At 57.8% G+C, this 18,740-nt stretch overlaps 4 protein-coding genes across 4 annotated transcripts in view; 3 read left to right on the plus strand and 1 right to left on the minus strand.

Moving 5' to 3' along the window:
• SDRG_11145 (hypothetical protein) overlaps positions 1-661 on the plus strand; it is a gene marked incomplete at its 5' end in the record, with an annotated part of 5,095 nt that extends 4,434 nt beyond the window's left edge. The window contains one exon of the mRNA XM_008617173.1: positions 24-661. Within this exon, the coding sequence (XP_008615395.1) occupies positions 24-602 (579 nt within the window). The 3' untranslated portion in view covers positions 603-661. The remainder of the gene's footprint in view (positions 1-23) is intronic.
• Positions 662-1,726: 1,065 nt separating this feature from the next.
• Positions 1,727-7,248, plus strand: SDRG_11146 (hypothetical protein). The gene is made up of 18 exons (XM_008617174.1): positions 1,727-2,183; positions 2,231-2,326; positions 2,374-2,478; positions 2,526-2,627; positions 2,675-2,773; positions 2,820-2,933; positions 2,978-3,187; positions 3,237-3,356; positions 3,408-3,551; positions 3,608-3,805; positions 3,863-3,964; positions 4,015-4,122; positions 4,167-4,304; positions 4,351-4,452; positions 4,500-4,598; positions 4,651-4,749; positions 4,793-5,089; positions 5,145-7,248. The coding sequence occupies exons 1-18, from the start codon at positions 2,058-2,060 to the stop codon at positions 7,128-7,130; spliced, it is 4,245 nt and encodes a 1,414-aa protein (XP_008615396.1). The 5' UTR covers positions 1,727-2,057; the 3' UTR covers positions 7,131-7,248.
• SDRG_11147 (hypothetical protein) lies at positions 7,189-12,375 on the minus strand (the record flags this gene model as incomplete). The annotated part of the gene is made up of 18 exons (XM_008617175.1): positions 7,189-9,240; positions 9,285-9,581; positions 9,637-9,735; positions 9,780-9,878; positions 9,927-10,028; positions 10,076-10,213; positions 10,271-10,378; positions 10,422-10,523; positions 10,571-10,750; positions 10,791-10,931; positions 10,981-11,100; positions 11,151-11,369; positions 11,418-11,534; positions 11,584-11,682; positions 11,726-11,824; positions 11,875-11,979; positions 12,026-12,121; positions 12,175-12,375. The coding sequence occupies 18 exons, from the start codon at positions 12,373-12,375 to the stop codon at positions 7,231-7,233; spliced, it is 4,332 nt and encodes a 1,443-aa protein (XP_008615397.1). The 3' UTR covers positions 7,189-7,230.
• Positions 12,376-13,639: 1,264 nt separating this feature from the next.
• Positions 13,640-18,481, plus strand: SDRG_11148 (hypothetical protein; the record flags this gene model as incomplete). The annotated part of the gene is made up of 11 exons (XM_008617176.1): positions 13,640-13,882; positions 13,933-14,028; positions 14,074-14,178; positions 14,232-14,327; positions 14,379-14,477; positions 14,518-14,634; positions 14,681-15,391; positions 15,602-15,748; positions 16,079-16,177; positions 16,228-16,494; positions 16,544-18,481. 11 exons carry the CDS (start codon positions 13,640-13,642, stop codon positions 18,479-18,481), a joined length of 3,918 nt encoding a protein of 1,305 aa, XP_008615398.1.
• Positions 18,482-18,740: the final 259 nt, after the last annotated feature.

Genomic DNA, 18,740 nt, shown 5'->3' on the forward strand with positions numbered 1-18,740 from the left:
CGTGGTCGACGCTGGTCGACGAGCTGGATGCGACGATCGACAAGGAGCTCGACTTCCTTCGCGACGCGCTGCAGCACGTCCAGCACTTTACGTCGCTGACGGTGCCGACCATCTTTGCCGACGACCTCAAGCACATTGCGACGACCCGCAGCCATCTCAAGGTGATTGTCGACGACGCGCGCAAGAGCAAGGGCGAGTTCCGCGACAAGGTGCTAACAGCGCTGCAGTCGCACCTCAAGAAGACGCTCGGGCAGCTCAAGGACAAGCTGCTGCGTCTCTGGGCGCCCAAGTTTGACGCCAAGGACATGAGCGCGCGCGCCGAGTGCATGCTTCTCTTCCAGATGGCGCAGCGCTCGACGATGGATGCGCAGCTGCAAAAGATGAGCGAAGCTGTCTTGGACGTGGTCGCCGAAGCCATTTCGCCGACGACCGAAGACGATGCAGCGGACGAGACAACGCAGCTCCACGGCGAGATCGAGGCGCTCAAGGCCAAGGTGGACGCCCAGTCCGAGACGATGGCGGCCATGGCAGCCAAGCTCAACTTGGCGGTCTCGCTTCTGCTTCAGCTCAAGGACGCCAAGGAGGACGTTGAAGGCGCCTAAGTAGCGGCCCACCGAATGGTGTTCGGGTTGCATAAGACAATAATGTATGCATTGATGAACGTGCTATATCTCGCCAGGGCTACCATGCACATGTACACGTGTTACGACGGGTGCTTTGGTGCATGCCAACGCACCAGTCTCGCTCAGCGGGAGTCTAGCCACCGCAGACGCGGCGATGGCAAATATCACCGTACCATAATTGATTATAACAGCGGCGACACCAAGCAGCGGTGCTAAGAGAGCTGCTCTACGCCTCGGTCGTAGGCGAGCAAGCCCATCCAGAGTCGAAACACTGTATGCGTTCCTGTGCCAGTCAGACATGTGAATCGAGTTATTGCCAGGCCGGTGGCGTAGCAACAACTCGGCTCATTTGCGTGCGTCTCGCCACTTGCGATGGCGCCCATGACACCCGCGCGTCGCCAGCATGGGTCCAGGTAGACGACGACGACCAGCGCATACTCTTCGTCGCCGGAGCCTTCGTGCGGCATCGTGTACTGGGTGAGGTCCACAACGACTGTAGATCGGGTCGGCGGCCGTCTCGGTCCTGGACGACACGCGGAAAGAGCTACCGCATCAACCTCGTCGACACACGAGGCCACGGCGACGTGACGAGCAAGGTCGAGCCGCCCGACCACGTCCGTCATGGCGCTGTCTTTGTTGGCGTCGAAGGTAGTGCAACCGTATTGCCGGTAGCGTCGGCTGCATTAAGTCGATCTGTAGCCCAGTCCGAGACCGACGTCCTATCGCGACGAGACAGCGATGCGTGCAGGCGCCTTCCTTGCACAACCACGATCGATGGAATACACGTACCGCTGTAGAGCCTTGCCACAATGAAGGGCTCTATTCCTCGACGGGATGTTGCCAGTGCTCAAGCAGTCCTCTACATATTGCTTTGCGACTGCCAGTCCAATTCCTTATAATGAGCCGCGACGTAGACGCTGTGAGCTCGATACATTGATACACAAAACACTGGAATGGATTGTCGAGGGCATCAAATAATGGCTGTCGTCTGCAGCCTGTTTTGACAAGCATGCGATTGAGACGGGGCTGCCATGGACGATGCCATTGGCCAACAATACGACACCTTTTTGGCCAATCAAACGCTCCTTTTCGATGGACGACAATGGCAACCCAACCTGCACCCAGCGCCTGTCTGACAGCGCGATCACAGCGCTCCTGGCGACACGCGGTCAAGTCCAAGCTGGAGACGACGGCTGGAGGGTCCAGCCCTCTGACGCTAGCCCCACCAGATCTTTCGAGCTCCCCATCATGGCGGTCCTTCGGTGACGGCAGCACTACTCTCGACCTTGCCCCAGCATTGGCGCCTCGCCGATCACGATGATGATGCCCCTTCGCGACATCTGAGTAGCGGCGCTGGTCACAGTGGACCTCCATGAACAGCTGGCATTGGTGATGGCTTGTCTGGGGCTGCGGATTGCCATTTGAGAAGCGGTCATGGGACGGAACGTGGCTGCCACGATGCTCTCGCGCATGGCCCAACACAAGGAGCACGAGGTGCTGCAGCATTTACTGCAGTCGCCCGACCCTCTACCTGGCATCGACCTTTTGGCGATCGACCAGGTACCACCTTCTCGCTACTTCCATTCCCGGCCACTCATCGCGCGCAGAATGGCGACTCGGTGCTGTCGCTCGCGGCGCTGCGCGGCAACCTTGCGCTCGTTCAAGCTATCGTGACGTCTGCGTCTCCCGACGCGCTGGCCCAGGTTTCGATCCCCGAAATGGCAGGCTTTTCAACCGGTTTAATATGTAGGTAGCGTGGACGACACTGCAGCGCGCAGCGGCCAACCCGCACCAAAGCGTCGTCGAGTACCTCTGGCACGTGCTCCCGAGCAGCGCGACGCTCGTGTCGCCCAGCGTACGCATGCTTTCTGCTGCATACAGACAGTGGCATTGAAGGCGTAGACGGGCAACTCGCTTCTGCACGAAGCAGTCGAAGGTGGCCACCTCCAACTCCTTCGTTGGCTGGTCCCTCGCTGTACCGAAGCGCTCGACGTCTGCAATCACGTACGACAATGTACAATATTGTCTTTCGTATCCCAAGGTAAAACTAGGCGGGCGAAACCCCGTACCTGACGGCGCTGCGTCACGTCGACCATGCCAGCGCCGATCTGCTCATCGCCGCGGGTGCCAGCACCCATGTCTGCAGTGCGGTACGCTGTACTGCAAGTGAATCGGCTCGACACTCGACCTGGCTAGACGGGCGACTCGGCCTTGCACTACGTCCTCCGCTTCCCGCCCAATGAAGACACGCTCGTCGACGCCGTCGAGCGACTCTTGGCCGACGATGTGCGCGTCGATGCTACCAACCACGTACGTCCTACGGCCGGTATATTTGCTTGTAACCAAAGTGAAAGGCTGGGGAGCGGCCGCTGGACCTGACATCGAACGCTCGCATCCTCGAGCTATTGCACACGGAGATGGCCTTCCGCACCGACTTTCCGTTGCACTGCCTCGTCCGGAGCAAGAACCTCGACCGACTGGACGCGTGGTTTGCAGCAATGCACCTCGAGCATCCCGACCATGCTGAAGCGGCGATTGCTATGGCGCTCACAACGCCCAATGCGGTTCGAGTCTTATTCATATGTCCATTTTCTTATCTTGTACTGCGACTAGCACGGCCGGACGCCGCTCATGTACGCCGCACGCATCTTTGACGAAGCAGCCGATACGAACCAAGCCATCTATCGCATGCTGCCGCACGTGCCGGCCGACGCGATTGCCGCCAAAGATCAAGTACGCCTCTCATTCGTATCAAGTTGATAGATGATATACGTTTCAATGTAGGATGGCAAGACCGTGCTCGACATGCTTCTGCGGCGCGTGCTCGTCTGCGCTACGAACGCGCATGGCGCGTCGTCGGCGCCCCTTCTGCGAGTGATCCACGCGGTGTGTCGGAAAGGCCATGTCGCGATCGACTTTGCCCACTTGGTACAAAATGCTCGCCAGAAGCGGCTGATGGCATTCTTATTCGATGCTTATTGTAGCCGCCCGAGTACCTCCATGCAACGCGGTCCCTCACGGGCACGGCGCCGTGCGAGTGCATTGGTGAGTGCAAAGACACAGCGTCCGTCGACGCCCTCCCGGGACTTGCAGCCCGGCGCAACTGGACCGAACTGCGCCGCCTGCTTCAGGAACCACTGGCGGCGGATGTGATCAACCGAACCGATGCGTGGGCGCGGGGGGTGCGATATATCTATATCTTGTACAAACAGTAGTGTCGGAGTGTCATATTGTTGTAGGGCTATTCGGTGCTGCACCACGTGTGCAGACTCGGGCACCTCGCGACGCTGAAGTTGCTCCTCGCGCAGCCGCATTTAGATCTGGACGTGCGCTCCGAGATGGTTGATCGATTGAAAGATGGATGGCAGAGAATGTACAGAATGGTCTCTAGGACGGTCGGACGGCGCTGGAGCTCGCAACCGAAGCCAACTACGTCAAGATCGTCCGCCGGCTTCTCGCGGCGGGGGCCGATCCGCAAGTCAACGAAGATCTCGACGAGGTACCTGTCAGATATACTGTCGGTATGAAACACTCTGCTTGTAGGCGAGTTTGGCGCACTTGCGTTTCGATGCGAATGAAAGCCAGCAGCTCGTGTACGACCGGTGGGAGCTGGCGTACTACCACCGCGGCTTCTTCCTTGTCAACCTTCCGAATGTCGGCGCAGTGCGCAGACTTCTCGCGGTATCTCACTCGATTTCTTATGCTTCTTAGCATCACCAAGTGACAGGCGCACCAAACTCCACTGCATGTGGCCGTGCAACTCGAGTGCTCGGACACGACGCTCGACGAACTCTGTGATACGGGCATCGACCTCGACGCGCAAGACACGGTACCAACTTCGCCGTCGTCTATGCCATGTCATATCTATGCGTGCAGCACGGCGACACGGCATTGATGGTGGCGGCGAGTATCGGAAAACTCAAGAACGTACAGTTTCTACTGACAAAAGACCCGAACCTCGACCTCCAAAATACGGTAGCGACCCTCGCATTGTACCGTTCATTCGTGCTAGATACGATGATATTAGACTGGCAAAACGGCGCTCATGCTCGCGGCCGAGCAAGGCCATGTCTCGATCGTCAACGCCCTCCTCGAGCAGTCGGCGGAAATCACTCCACGGGACAAGGTGGGTCGAGTGCAATTTCGTAACCTAACCCTGCTTGTCGCAGGACGGGCTCTCGGTGCTCTCGCTTCTCGAAGCGTGGCTCGCTGCGCAGGGCCAAACTGTGGACAACATCAATGTCCCGCAGGCGCAGTGTCTTGCGCTCCTCCAAAAGGAGCTCCAAGTCCGCGAAAACTCACCCGAGTACTTGGCCAAGCAAGCCTTGGGCATGGTGACCCAGTCGGTCGACCATGTCTTCAACCACGGCGGGTTTGCAAAAGCCATTGCGATCAGCGCCGAGCTCGGTGTCACATTTCTCAACGACTGCATCACGCTGCGTCGTCATGAAGCCGAGTTTCACCACGTACCTAATTAGGAGCGTCGTTTTGTATGATGAACTGTGTCCATATCCTGCGTAGATGGAGAGCGTCTACGGTCGAACGGCCAAGGACAGCGCGCTGTACGCGGTGCTGCACCTGGATCTGAACGACGCGGACGAGACGTTTGCGACCAAGAAGGCTCTTTTGGAGCATATTGTCTTCAGTCGGCTCCTCGAGATCAAGTGGGAACTCTTTGGGAAGCGCATGTACCTCCAGCAGCTGCTCATGAACCTCCTGCTGCTCATAACGATGACCACGGCGTCGTTTCTCGGCAGTGACGAGACGCCGTCGACGACAGCATGCCTCTTTGGCCTCTCGGCGTGCCTCTTTGTGGGCTTTGGCTACTGGATGCTGACGCGCTTGGAGCCCGAAGCGCTGTGGATCGACGCGCGCTACGAGTACGACGGCAGCTACGAGCTCGACCCGAACGTCGTGATCCCCAACTTGCGCGGTCGCAAGCACGTCACCATCATGATTTCGTACCTGGTACCTCTTCTGCTCACGGTCCTCTGCTCGCTTCTTCTGGTCGTCTTTGCGCCGTATCTGCACCTCTCGGTGTGGTTTCCGACCTTCAACGACTTGATGCTTTGGCTCACAGCGCTCTACTTTGTCTACACCGAGTGGCAAGAGATGAGCGTCGGGCTGCTCATGTACTTTCGGTCCCACATGAACAAGGCGCAGCTGCTCGTGTACGTCGTCATCCTCGTGGTCTTTGTGCCCATCAAACTCAACTGGATCCCGATTTCGCCTGAGATTGAGTTTGGTCTCTCGGGCTTCCTCACGCTCGCGCTCTGGGTCCTCTCGCTTCAGTTTCTGGAGGTCGTGCCGTCGGCCAGCTTCTTGATGCCCATGATGTCGGACCTCTTTGCCGACATTTGGAACTTCTTCATCCTCTTCAGCGTCTTCCAAGTCGGCTTTACGCTCACGTTTTACCAGCTCTTCCGCGGCATGGACGACAGTCTCCACAAGTTTGGCAGTCTCGCCCAGTCGTTCATGACAACCTACTACGTCTCATTTGGCGAGCTCGCCCTGGACTCGCTCGATGCATTTGGCGCGTCGGAAGAAGCCAACGCCTCGATGATGTACGTGGCGACGGCAGTGTTGATGATGCTGCATGTGGCCATCATGGTCATCATCCTCCTCAACGTCTTGCTGGCGATGATGAACAAGACGGTCGACGGCGGTCTCGAGAAGGCCAAGACCCAAGCGTTGATCAGCTACGCGCAGTGCATTTTGCGCTTGGAGACGTCGATGAACCTCGATGAAGCTGGCACGCACGACCTCATCTACCTCAAGACCCAACCCGACGACGCTGGCGACGAAAAGACACCTCTGGTAGCGCCGCGCGAGTGGCTCAACCCGATCTTCACCGAGCGTGTGAGCAAGTCCGACCTGCGTCTCTCCGAGCTCCAAGCCACTGCTTTGCAAAAGGTCGCAGCGGACCGTGAAGTGTGGACGACGCTCATGGCTCGCCTTGATGCGACAATCGGCAAGGAGCTCGACTACCTCCGCGACGGCTTCCTCCACGTCCAGCACTTTACGTCACTCGCCGTGACAAAGGTCCTTGCTGTCGATCTCAAGCTCATCGAGACGACTCGAAGCCAGCTCCAGGCCATCGTCGACAGCGCGCGCCAGAGTCGGGGCGAGTTTCGAGACAAGGTCCTCCGCAAGCTCGAGCGGCAAGCAGGCCGAGAGCTCGCCAAGCTCCAGCAGCAGCTGCTCCGACTCTGGAAGCCCAAGTTTGACAAGGAAGAGATGAACGCGCGCACCGAGTGCATTTTGATTTACCAAATGGCGCAGCGCTCGACGATCGAAGCCCAGCTGCAGACGACGGTCGAGGCCATTCAAAGTGACGTGATGAACGCTGTTTCACCCCAGGAATGTGACAAGACGACCGAGACGACCGCGCTGCAAGATCAAGTGGTCGCGCTCCAGGCACAGGTGCAGATGCTTTCGGACAAGATGGACGCGATGCTGTCGATCATGACCAAGAATCAAACCGTCGTCGGTGCCAAACTTGCGTAACCCTAATCACGACCTAATGCTGCGGCAGTATGCATTTTCGGACGCTGTCGTTGATGTTCTCGTAACCAGCGCATCGTTTTGATCATCGTTCATTCGGTATTTAAGTCTCGTCTTTGTCACTGTCCTCAGCGTCGTCACTGCCTTCTCGCTCCAGCGTATCGAGGCGCTTCAGGATCGAGTTGAGTTTCTCCATGACCTGCTCGACCTTCTCCATCGCGCTCTCTTCTTCGTGGATCTTCTCATCGAGAAGCGCTTCGACGCCGGTGAGAATCGCATGCGCCGCCGGCGTGACCGCGTCAAAGATGGTCGTGCCCTGCACGAGTTGGTACAGCATGACGCACTCGCCGTGGCCATCGAGCTCGGCCATCTCGGACGAGACGTCCGCGGCCCGCTTCATGTGGTCCTCGAGCTTGCCGAGGCGCCGCTTGATGCGCGCGTGCATCTTCTCCAGCACCTGGGTCCGGTAGATGCCGCGGCTCCGGCGCGCTTCGTCGACAATGTCGAGCAGCTGCTGGCGCGTGCTCTCGACCAGCGCCAGCTCGGCACGGAGCGCTGTCGCCACGTCCATCGTCGTAAAGTGACTCACATGCACGAGGCCCCTCTGCAAAAAGTCAAGCTGCTCGGTGATCGTCGTGTCCACCGCAGCCAGTAACGTGGCCCACGCCGCGCGGTCCGTCGCACTCTGCACCAGCGCCGCGTTTTGCTCGGCGCTCAGCCCCAGCTCGACCTTGGAGATGGACTCGGTAAATATGGGGTTGAGCCACACATCGGAGGGCGGTGGCTTGGTCGTTAGCGGCGACATCTCGTCAACAACTGCCGGTGTCGCGTCGCTGAGATGAAGGAGCTCGAACGTCTCGCTCTCGTCCAGCCCACGCGCCTCTTCGATGCGCAAAATGCACTGCGCATAGCTGATCAACGCTTGGGTCTTGGCCTTCTCGAGCCCGCCGTCGACCGTCTTGTTCATCATCGCGATGAGCGTGTTGAGGAGGATGATGACGACGACGGCCGAGTGCAGCATCATGAGCACCGCGGCGCACGTGTAAAGCACCTTCTCTGCGTCGCCAAAGGCTTCGAGCGCCGACGTCGGGGCTTGGCCAAACGCGACAAAGAACGTCGTGATAAAGCTGCTCTGCAGCGTGAAAAACTCGTGGTGCTCGGCGTCAAACTCGTGCTTGCTAAAGAGCTGGTAGAACGTGATCGTGAGGCCGAGCTGGAAGACGTTGAAGACGATGAAGAAGTTCCAAATGTCTCCAAAGAGGTCGGCCATCATCGGCAATAGAAAGCTCGCCGAGTGCACTACCTCGAGAAACTGTAGCGAGAGGACCCAAAGCGCGAGCGAGATGAGACCGCCGACCATGACCTCGAGCGCGAACGGCGACGGGAGGTAGCCAAACTTCATCGGCACCATGACCGTCAGGATAAGGAGGTAGATGACCAGCTGGACCTTGTTGGTGTGGGACGCCAAGTACTTGCGGTACCCCACGCGCATCTCACGCGCTTCGTTGACTGCAAAGTAGAATGCTGTTGCCCACAGCACAAGGTTGTTGGACGGGGCAAACCACGTTGGCAGCGTCTTGTGGCGAAGGGTCGCCACAGCGTACATGGGCGTGATCACCGCGAGTGTCACCGTGACGGTGAGGGCCACGAGAAGACGGCGCACGAGCTTCTTCTTGGCCGCGAGGTCCGGGATCTTGGCACTCGGGTCCAGCACGAACGAGCCATCGTAGACGAAGCGCGCAAGCCGCCAAAAGATGCGTGGACGCAGTGCCTGGACGACGACACACCCGACGGCCACAAAGACAACGGCCGCAATCCCGCCGTAAAATACATACCAGCGGTACGCATACGACGGCGCCTTGGAATCGTCAAAGTCATCAATGAGCAGCGACGACGTCGTGTTGGTGAAGAGCAGCAGCAGGTGCATGAGCAGCTGCTCAACGTACTTGCGCTGGGCAAAGAGCTCCCACTTGATCTGCAGGAGACGGCGAAACGCGACGTGCTCCAGACACGCCTTCTTGGCCGTGAACGTGAGCTCGGCGTTGGGTAATTCGAGGTTCACGATCGCGTGGAGTGCACTCTGATTGGCGCGGGCACCGTACGCGGCGTCGAGCTAGGCACTCTTGCTAAGAGTAGAAAAAGAGCGGAAGAGTGTACCTTGGTGAATTGCACTTCGTGCCGGTCGACGCGGACGCAGTCGTTGAGGAAGACTTGGACAAGCGTTGCGTTGCACGTGAGCGCCTTGGCAAAGCCGTCGGTGCGGAAGGCGTCGTCGGTTGAGAGGGTCACGAGACGGTGGGCGACCTTCTCGCGGTACTCAGCCGAGTTTTCCCGCGTGTGGGCCTCCTTGAGGAGCACGGTGAGGATCGACGCGAGCTGCGCCGACAAGGCGGTCGGTGCTGCGCTGTGGATCGCAATCTCATTTTCGACCACAGTCACCACGTTTTGACCGTTCTAGTATCCATATATCGTGTGAAATTCTGTGACGTACGAGACGCCAACGAGCCACCTCGTTGAGGACGTCCATATCGGCGAGCTTGGCGAGGAGGACGTGGACGATATGGAGATGGCCGGCCAGGGCCGCGAGCATGAGGGCTGTCTCGCCGGCCTACGACCTTGCTGCATGGACCGGTTTTGTGCAAGAGAGTGTACGTGGTTGCAGAGATCCATGTCGACGTCTTGGCCCAAGAGGAACTCGAGGTTGGACTTGTGCCCGAGCCGCGCGGCCACCATGAGTGCCGTCTCGCCGTCCTACTCGACTCAACTGAGCGGAAAAGGTCCCAAATAAAGGCGGCGCACCACATCTTGCTTGTCGAGATCGATCGCGTCGTTGCAAAGCTCGTCGAGGACTTTGCGCTGCTGTGGCTTTAGCATGGCGACGTGCATGGCTGTTTGCTTATGCTGTAGGATCGCTCTCAGTTCTTATCCGAGGGCAACGAGCAACGTACTTGAAGGTGCTTGACGACCGCATCCACATTGGGCACATGGACAAGATGAAAGAGCGGGTACTCTTGCGCGACCTGCCACACGTCGTAAATGAGCTTGTAGCTGGCCGACGCGGCCGCACGTCGGGCCGCCAGCGCCGCCTGGCACGTTACATATCAGTATATCAGTTCTCAACACCTCGCGATCGGCGCACGTACGCCGTGAAGAGCGTAGTTGACGTTGGCATTCGCACCAGCGTGAAGTAGCGCGCGGACGATGCGGTGGTAGCCATTGTCGGCTGCCAGAAACAGCGCCGTCTTGTTCTCCTATCAGGGTATCAGATTTCCATCACGTAGCGTCCAAAGCTACCTTGGACGTTGGCAAGTCCAGGTCCAAGTGCGTCTGGTGGAAGAGCAACTTGAGTGTGCTTTTGTCGCCAAGCGCACACACGTGGTGCAATACTGCGTAGCCCTTTTTGTGACGAGATTAGGGTCTGCACAAAATAAGAGAAAAAGTACCTTGAGATCGACCTCGTTGATGCCTGGAAAGTCGAGTGTCGCTACGAGTCGCTGCTGGAGCTCGTCCCAACGACCGTCGGCCGCCAGTTTGGTGAGGCTTGTGCTTTTCGACGAGTGATGCGACCACTTACAGAGCGCGGGGCACTGCGTCGGCGTCGCGCCCGACTGGAGGCCTTGCGTCTAGAGACGCATAAGCCGGGCGCCGACGAGAAAAAGGTACCATGCGCATCGGGTACGGTAGCTGTCCGCGGTGGCACACTGCGTGGACGAGCTGGACGAGCTTGGTGTTGGACCAGTTCTCGGCGTTTTCGATGCATGTGACGCCCGCCGCCACGAGGTAGTCGACGACAGTCTTGCCTTCCTACACCCATCGTCGTGAGTACCTGATATGGCCAATTCGATTTGATTACGTGATCCCGGAGCTGGAGCGATGCCGGGTCGCTCAGCGGCAAAAGGAGTTCGAACAGCTGCGCTTGGCCGTCCCGCGCGTTGAAGTCCATGGCGGCAAACATTAGCATCGTGCGACCGTCCTAATTAGGATACAATCCGGCACCGCTCCCGCCAAAATCCTAAGAAGTACCATGTCGGTGGCGCCAAGGGCAGTCGCGATCGCTTGTGCATATGCTGCGGGCTCGGGGTGCGTCGTCTTCATCTCGACAAGCCAGCCAGTGACGTACGCGACATTGCCGTTGCGGACCATGCAGTGCAGTGCAAAGTCGCGGCGGAAGATCGGCTCGGAGCGCAAGAGGCGGCGGATGCGGACACTCTGCGAAGCCAAATCGACTGGGCAGACACCGGCCTAGTCAGTAGTGTAAGAAGTAAGCACGTCGGCCAAATCGCGTCGTACGTGGTTCGGGATGTCGACCGATGCGTTGCGCGACAGCAAGAGCTGCAAAATGGACACCAATTTGTCTTCGTTCTCAAGATGATGCTCGATAGCAACGTGCAGCGCCGTGCTGCCATCCTACTCGCGTCATGAGCGATCACTGTGCCCTGTCAAATAAGGACTCGACCGCGGTCTGCGCGTCGACTTGCCACTCGCTGGCGTCGAGCCAATTCAAGGCCGCGCCGTTGTTAAGTCGGACGGCAAGATGCAGCAGCGTCTCGCCGCGCTATTTATGGCCATAAGATACGACTAAGATGCCATGCACGGACCAAGTTGATCATAGTTTTGGTCGAGCAGTGCTCCAAGAGCCAGCGCAAGACGTCGTGCGAAAAGTGCTGGATCGCCATGTGCAACAGCGAGTCGCCTGTCTAAGAGAAAATACTAACTCACGACACGGAATCGAGTTTAGCACGCGTACCGAGGGCGACGTGGCGTCCTTGGCGCCAGGTACGCTAGCAAAGAGGTACTCGACCACGGGCAACCGGTCGTGCTCGACGGCCGCCGCGATTGGTGCCCATTCGTACTAGGTCAATGACGTCATTATACGAGGATATAGGAGGAAAAAGTACGTCGGGAATGGCCGAGAAGCGCGTGTTCTCGACGACGAGGCGCACGAGATCGACGCGGCCAAACTTGGCGGCGAGCGACAGGATCGTATGTCCCTCCTATGAAGCATGGCGACTTACATTGGCTGCACACAATGCGTTGGTACGATTACCTTGTTGGTGGCGGCGAGGTCGTCGTCGTCCACGTCGTCGTCGTTGATGCGGTGGCGAATGGCGCTAAACCGGTTGCGACCAAAGAGCATCACCAGGGTCGCCAAGTCGTCCATGCCGCCAGGAAAGGCCGTCTCGGCCAGCATGTCGTTGACCGAGTCCGAGTGCTCGAGCTCCGAGCGCGCAAGTTCCCGTGCGCCCATGGCCGAGTCTTCAAAAATGATGCCATCGGTTGCCGCAGGATTGTGGCAGCTGGTGACGCCTATCACCAAGGTGACCGTGGTCCTCTCGCACCAGCTGGTTTTGAGGAAGCCCACATTGCCGTTTCGCCATGGTCTTGCGCCTTGGAACAGTTTTGCTCAACGATGGGGGACCGGTAGTAACTTTAGACAATGAGCTCTGAGGGGTTGGTTTTGCTGGTCGGTAGTGTCATCGACGTTCACCGGTGGCGGCGTACCAGGTACTATTGATGGACTGTTGAGGTTCCCGACTACAGATCGCCATTTTCAGAGACTGGAACCACTGCAAAGAACGTGGTCGGACATCCGATAAGTTTGGAAGCGACGACGCTTTGGTCGCCCTCGCAAAAATGGACGCGATCCCCCGCAAATGGTGGCCCAACTTTGAGGTCTTGGTCCCACGCCGCGTCCCTCTCTCGGCGTCTACATTCGGGTATGTACACCACCGTTGAGAGACGAATGGAGACTTTACTACAGTGCTATAGCGTGGTGTACCGGTAGCAGAAGCATACATGAACCAGGACGAACCGATCACGGCGGCACGGCTTGCCGAGAACGATGCACTAGTATGTGCATCTTCCTCCTATCCGGATATAGTGATTCGCCATCGCCACAACTAAAATATATATGGTGTCGTGAAGTGAGTTTTCAGATTCATTCTCCACTCAACATGTTGCGGATTTTTTGAAGCGAATGAACGCAAGGAAGGCCTATAACATTCCACGCAATACATTTCCCGAGTGTTTCGTAGCCGACGAGCTTAGCCGGCCTTATCCGCCGTTCCGCTTCACCAGTTTTTTATCACATAGTGCAGTGAAGCATAGAAGGATAGAGAGATAAAACGGCTCCAGTCGTTTCAGTTTCCATCTTCTAGGACACCAGACTTCCACCAAAGTGCTCCAACGCAGAAGCGAGTTTCTCGATGGGCATTGTGTCGCAACGAGAGGTAGTCTCCTACGGCGTCAGAGGTGTATCAATGGCCACAGAAAGTGGACACGGTAAACGGCGCAGAGGTGTTTTCACAGGGCTTGTTCTACTAGTACGCTGGACTAAGTTATTCGACTGAGTGACCCTTCCCTCATTCATTGCGTGCTCACGCTATTATGTGTTAATGTCGACGCCACACCAATAATAATCTTCGAAAGTTGTCTTCGCGTGTGCTCTCCACGTCATCGAAATCGAATGTCAGCGTCGCTTCGATCCCTCACATTCCGTAATTGCACGACCAATGCACACCAAATGGAAAGCGGGCGGCAAGCTCGCCTACAACGCGGTCGCACCGCACTCGCCGCTGGATGTCTCGACGATGGACCCGCCCAACTCGGAGATCACGCAAGAGGACGATCCTGTGCTGATGCAAAACGTGGAGGGCATGTTTATGCTCGACCTCTTCCGCGCCGGCAACGTCGCCGCTGTCGTCGACCGCATCACCACCAAGGCGTACACGACCAACGACTTGACGCGCCATGTCGTAAGGCATCACCGATACACGCGTCCAAATAGCTCATCCTATCGACGTAGATGGGCGTGAACCTCTCGAGCGCCGCCTGTCGTGCGGGCAACCTCGAAGTTGTCGATCTCATTCTCACCGCGACCGACTTTACGAGCATTCCTGACGTACCACCGTTATATCGCATCATGTGTCATAGCTGTGCATTCTAGTATGAGCTTTTCCCGATCATTGGTGCCATTGCCAACAAGCACGAGCGCATCGTGCGTCGACTGCTGGCCGCGATCCCAACATCGGCGACCATCGCTCTGGACCATGTACCATCATTCTTCATGACGTGGCACCCTCACACCTCACCTTGGTTGCATAGAAAGGCAACACGGCGCTGCACATTGCCGTGAAGTGCGGCGCGGGGGCCGTGGTCCACGAACTTTTACCGCATTCGAACGTCAATGCGTCCAACCGCGTACCTTGCATTGACATGATTTGGGACGGTGGACAATATGTCTTATTCTAGAGTGGACGTACGCCACTGCACATGGCCGTGCGCCGCGCGTCGTACGCCTGCGTCGATGCGCTTGTCAACATGGAAGCCCGTGTCGATGCCGTCGACAAAGTAGTGTGCAAGGAAAAGGATCCACCTCATCGTGGAGTAGAACGGAGACACGCCACTGCATCGCGCCGCGGCCAAGCCGCGCAGGCCCCTCGAGACAGTTCTTCGCATGTTGGACCGTCTATTTCGGGCCAACGCGAGTGTCGAAGTGCGCAACACGGTACATAATGCGCTATGCACACATACTGAGGCTCATCGTTACGTAGCAAGGTCTTCTGGCCGTCGACTTGGCGTCAAGCAAACCGCTTCAGGAAATAAGGGATGCGATTGCGGCGGAAGCGGAGTTCCGAAAGCGGTTCCCACGCCACTGCCTTGCCCGCAATGGCAACTTTCGGCAAATCGACCAGTGGCTGGCGTCGATTGTGCCGCCGACCGACGTGCCGTTCACGCCGGTTCCCGGCACGAGCATCCGCGACCAAGAAGTCCTCGACGGGAGCATGCAATTGCGGCTTGTGCGCTGCCCGAATGAGACGCAGTACCGCTTCCTCGGTATCAATGTCAACACGACAGGCAAGCCATGGACAGTCGTGGGTGCCTGGTCGGTCCGCGACAACTCCGTGTCGATGGTGCAGTCGTACGCACTGGGCGACAGCCAGTACGCACGCGTCACGTTTGTGGGACCGATCGACGTGGACACTGGCATTTGGACTGCGACATTTCTCGACGCGGCCAACCAGCTCACGGGCATCAACAAGTACACGTTTCCACTCTGGTCGTGCCTGCGCTGCAACAAGGCCAAGCTGCCGATCGAGGGGAGTGAGTGCCTCAGCTGTATGGACCCCGGGCGGACTGCTCTGGAACTGATCACCATGGCGCGTCTCATGTGTGCAACGGCATGGGAGAGCGACTTGAACATCCAGCTGCTCGAATGCATCTCGATGCTATCCCAGCTCACCAAATGCCCCATTACACCGCAGGTAGACAAGTGATGTACATGTACCATGTATATATATCGCGTCGACCATGTAGGCATCGGTGACTCAATGCATTGGTCAATGCAGCGAGGGTAGTTTTTTCGACGAAGATTTCGCCAAGCTCGCCAGCGAAAACAACTGGACGGAGCTCATACAGCTCTTGGAAGAGAAGACATGGCCGGCTGTGCACGACTAGGCGAAACCCATTGGTAGGCCGCGTGGACACGCGCGGTGCGTCACTGGGACCAGACGGAGAAGAGCTACCAGCTCGTTGCTGCCAAGCAGCGCGTAAAGCAAGAACATCCGCGCTACTACGCCGTGAACGTCGAGACTGTAGCGAATGCTGTCGCTTTCATCCAGGTACATTGCTTGGCAAGCTGTGGTAAACAATGGGGCTTTGTTGTAACGCAGGCGGGTCGCATTGCACGCCGCAATTCTACTCAACCAAATAACCGCGATTCTCCAGCAGCTGGTGGACGACTGCGTCGATCTTGACGCCAAGGACGAGGTAACCGAAGCAAAGGTCTGCGACAAATGATCGTCGGGTGTCTAGGCCGGGGAGACGGCGTTGATGCACGCGGCGCGGCTCGGCTAACGTGGGTTTTCTCTTGAAGCACGGCGCCGACATGGATGTCCTCAATAAGGTGGCTTGCGAATAGGTATGAGGATCTCACCTCATACCTTGCCTAGGCTGGGCAGTCGGCGCTCCTCCTCGCTGCCCTTCATGGGCACGAAACCATTGTGCGGGAGCTATTGCTGCATTTGGCGGACCTCAACTTGTCGCCTTCGGTATTGAATTACCCTTCTGACATTATCCACGATCGTTGTGCATGGTGTAGACAACCGTTGCGTCCGTGCTTGCGAGTGCATCGCCACGTCCACCAATGCATGACGATATTCAAGAAATCCTGGCGACCGAGGCACTACTGCGCGTCAAGTCGAATGAGCACCGTGCCAAGATCGCCAAGCGTCTGCGCCAGCTCGGCACAGAGGAGGCACTGACCACCAACGGATTTGCTAACGCCCTCACCAGCGACCCGGGGATCGCGAGCGGCTTCTTGAGCGACTGCGTCAAGCTCGACCGCCATGAAGTGTGCTTCACCGAGGTACACTAGTGTCTGTTAGAGGTCGTCTACTCAATCGTGGGACATATAGATGGAGCACATCTTTGGCCGCGACTACGAGTATTGCGTGCACTACCATCTCTTCGATCTCGAAACCAACGATCCGATATTGATCGATCGCGTTCAGACTGAGTGCATGGAACACATAACGATGCTGCGCCTGCTGCAGATCAAATGGGAGCTCTTTGGCCGGCGCGCGTACCTCCAACAATGCCTCATCAACCTACTTTTGCTTATTCTCACGACCATCTCGTGCACGCTCTCGCCCGACGGAGCACCCAACACAGCGGCGTTTGGCACTGGCGCTGCCACGCTCGTCTTTGTGGCGGTCAGCTACGGCATGGTGCAGTGGCTCCGGCCCCGGCCCCTCTGGCGCCTTGCACGGCTCACGTACGATCGGTCTTTCGAATTCGACCCTGACATGAAGATCCCAAAGCTGCGAGCGCGGAAAAGCCTCGTCAAGCAGCTGCTCGTTGTTGCGACCTTTGCGATCACGCTGCTTCTTGTGGTGCCCATCTTGTGGCTGCTGCTCTACTTTGAGCTCATCGATTGGTTTCCCGCTACGGCGCATGCTCTTGTCGGGCTTGCGGCGCTCTATTTTTTGTACATTCAGCGGCAGGAGGCCACGAGCGACATGGAAGCGGTAAAGAAGTCGCGCCTCGCCAGGTTGCAACTGCTCCTGTACCTCATCATCGTGTGCGTCTACGTCCCGATGAAGCTCCACTGGCTGGACGCGTCAACATCTGTGCAAACAGGTCTCGGCAGCATCATCACGATCGTGCTCTGGGTGCTCTCGCTGCAGTTTCTCAAAGTCGTGCCGGCGGTGAGTTTTCTCTTGCCCATGGTCGGCGACCTTCTCGTGGATGTGGGCAATTTTTTCATCTTCTTTGGGGTTGTCCAAGTCGGGCTCGCGCTCACGTTCTACCAGCTCTTCCGCGAAAAAGACGTTAAAGAGTTTAGCACCCTCTGGCAATCATTTGTGACGACATATTTTGTTACGTTTGGGAACGTCCCGCTCGACGCCATCTCGTCGTTTGATCCGGAGACCGAAAGCTTCTTGACGGCGTGCGCCACTTTGCTCTTCATGTGCCAATCAGCGACGATCGTTTTGCTGCTCATCAACGTCCTCCTCGCCATGATGAACAAGACGGTCGATGTTGGGCTCAACCGCGCCAAGAGCCAAGCCCTCTCAAGCTACGCCCAGAGCATCTTGCACTTGGAGATGTCCCAGCGAATGAACAAGAGTGAGCGCATGGACCTCATGGACTTCCGCCGCCCATCGCTCAAGGAGCCTGCGGGCTTGCTAAACCCGATCTTCACCGAGACACTTCCACGCGCCGAATGGCCCGTCTCGGCTGAGGACGACGCCGCGTTGACAGAGTACGCAGCGTCAAAAGAGGCGCCCAAGCGCAGTATGGAGGCCGCAAAGTGCCAAGTTGACGACGCGCTTGACGCATTCGAAGCAACGTTTGTCCGCGTCGGGCATTTCACACCGTTGGACGTCAAGAGCGTGTTCCGCACCGAGCTCACGCTCTTCGCGGCAACGAGGGCTCGAACCACCGACCTTTTCGCCTCTGCCACGGATGGGCCCACGACGTCCGTTCGTGTCCAGCGCGAGGTCGCCAAGCTCCGGGATGCCATCATTGACTTGTGGCAGCCCGACGTGCAAGGCGTTGTCGCTACGACGCCCCACGGCCAGTGCGTGCTTTTGTATCAGCTGTCGCACCAAGCGACGTTGAAAGAGATGGCGAAGCGGATGCTGGTGACGATTGCGAACATTTTTGCACCGGCTCAAGAGCGCGTTGAAGCACCAGTGTCGGCAAACGACGAAATCGCGAGCCTCAAGAGCCTTCTGAACGACCACACGCGCCTTGTGCAGACGCTCTTGCTAGAGATGCAAGGGCTGCGCCAGCAAATGGAGACGACAACCGCACCCAAGAAGCAACGGGCGAGCCGAGGCAACGCCTAAGGAACTGCATTTACCGGTACTTGAACATTGTTGGATGTATTGATTTTGCCCTTCGAATTTGGTACACCGGTGGACCGCGCGTCCTATATGCAAGCAGTAGATGTACTGACGACCGTCGCCGAAGTGTGCACAACGAGAGCGTGTAGGAGGAGACGCGTCCATTGCTACGCGGGCTCGCCAATGGCTTCGCGCGCGAGGCACGCGCGATATCGCTTGTAGCCTTGTATCTGTGGGTCTAGGAGAAGCGCATCATCTCGGG

The sequence above is a fragment of the Saprolegnia diclina genome (assembly GCF_000281045.1).
Source record: "Saprolegnia diclina VS20 unplaced genomic scaffold supercont1.39, whole genome shotgun sequence".
NCBI classification, from domain to species: domain Eukaryota; phylum Oomycota; class Saprolegniomycetes; order Saprolegniales; family Saprolegniaceae; genus Saprolegnia; species Saprolegnia diclina.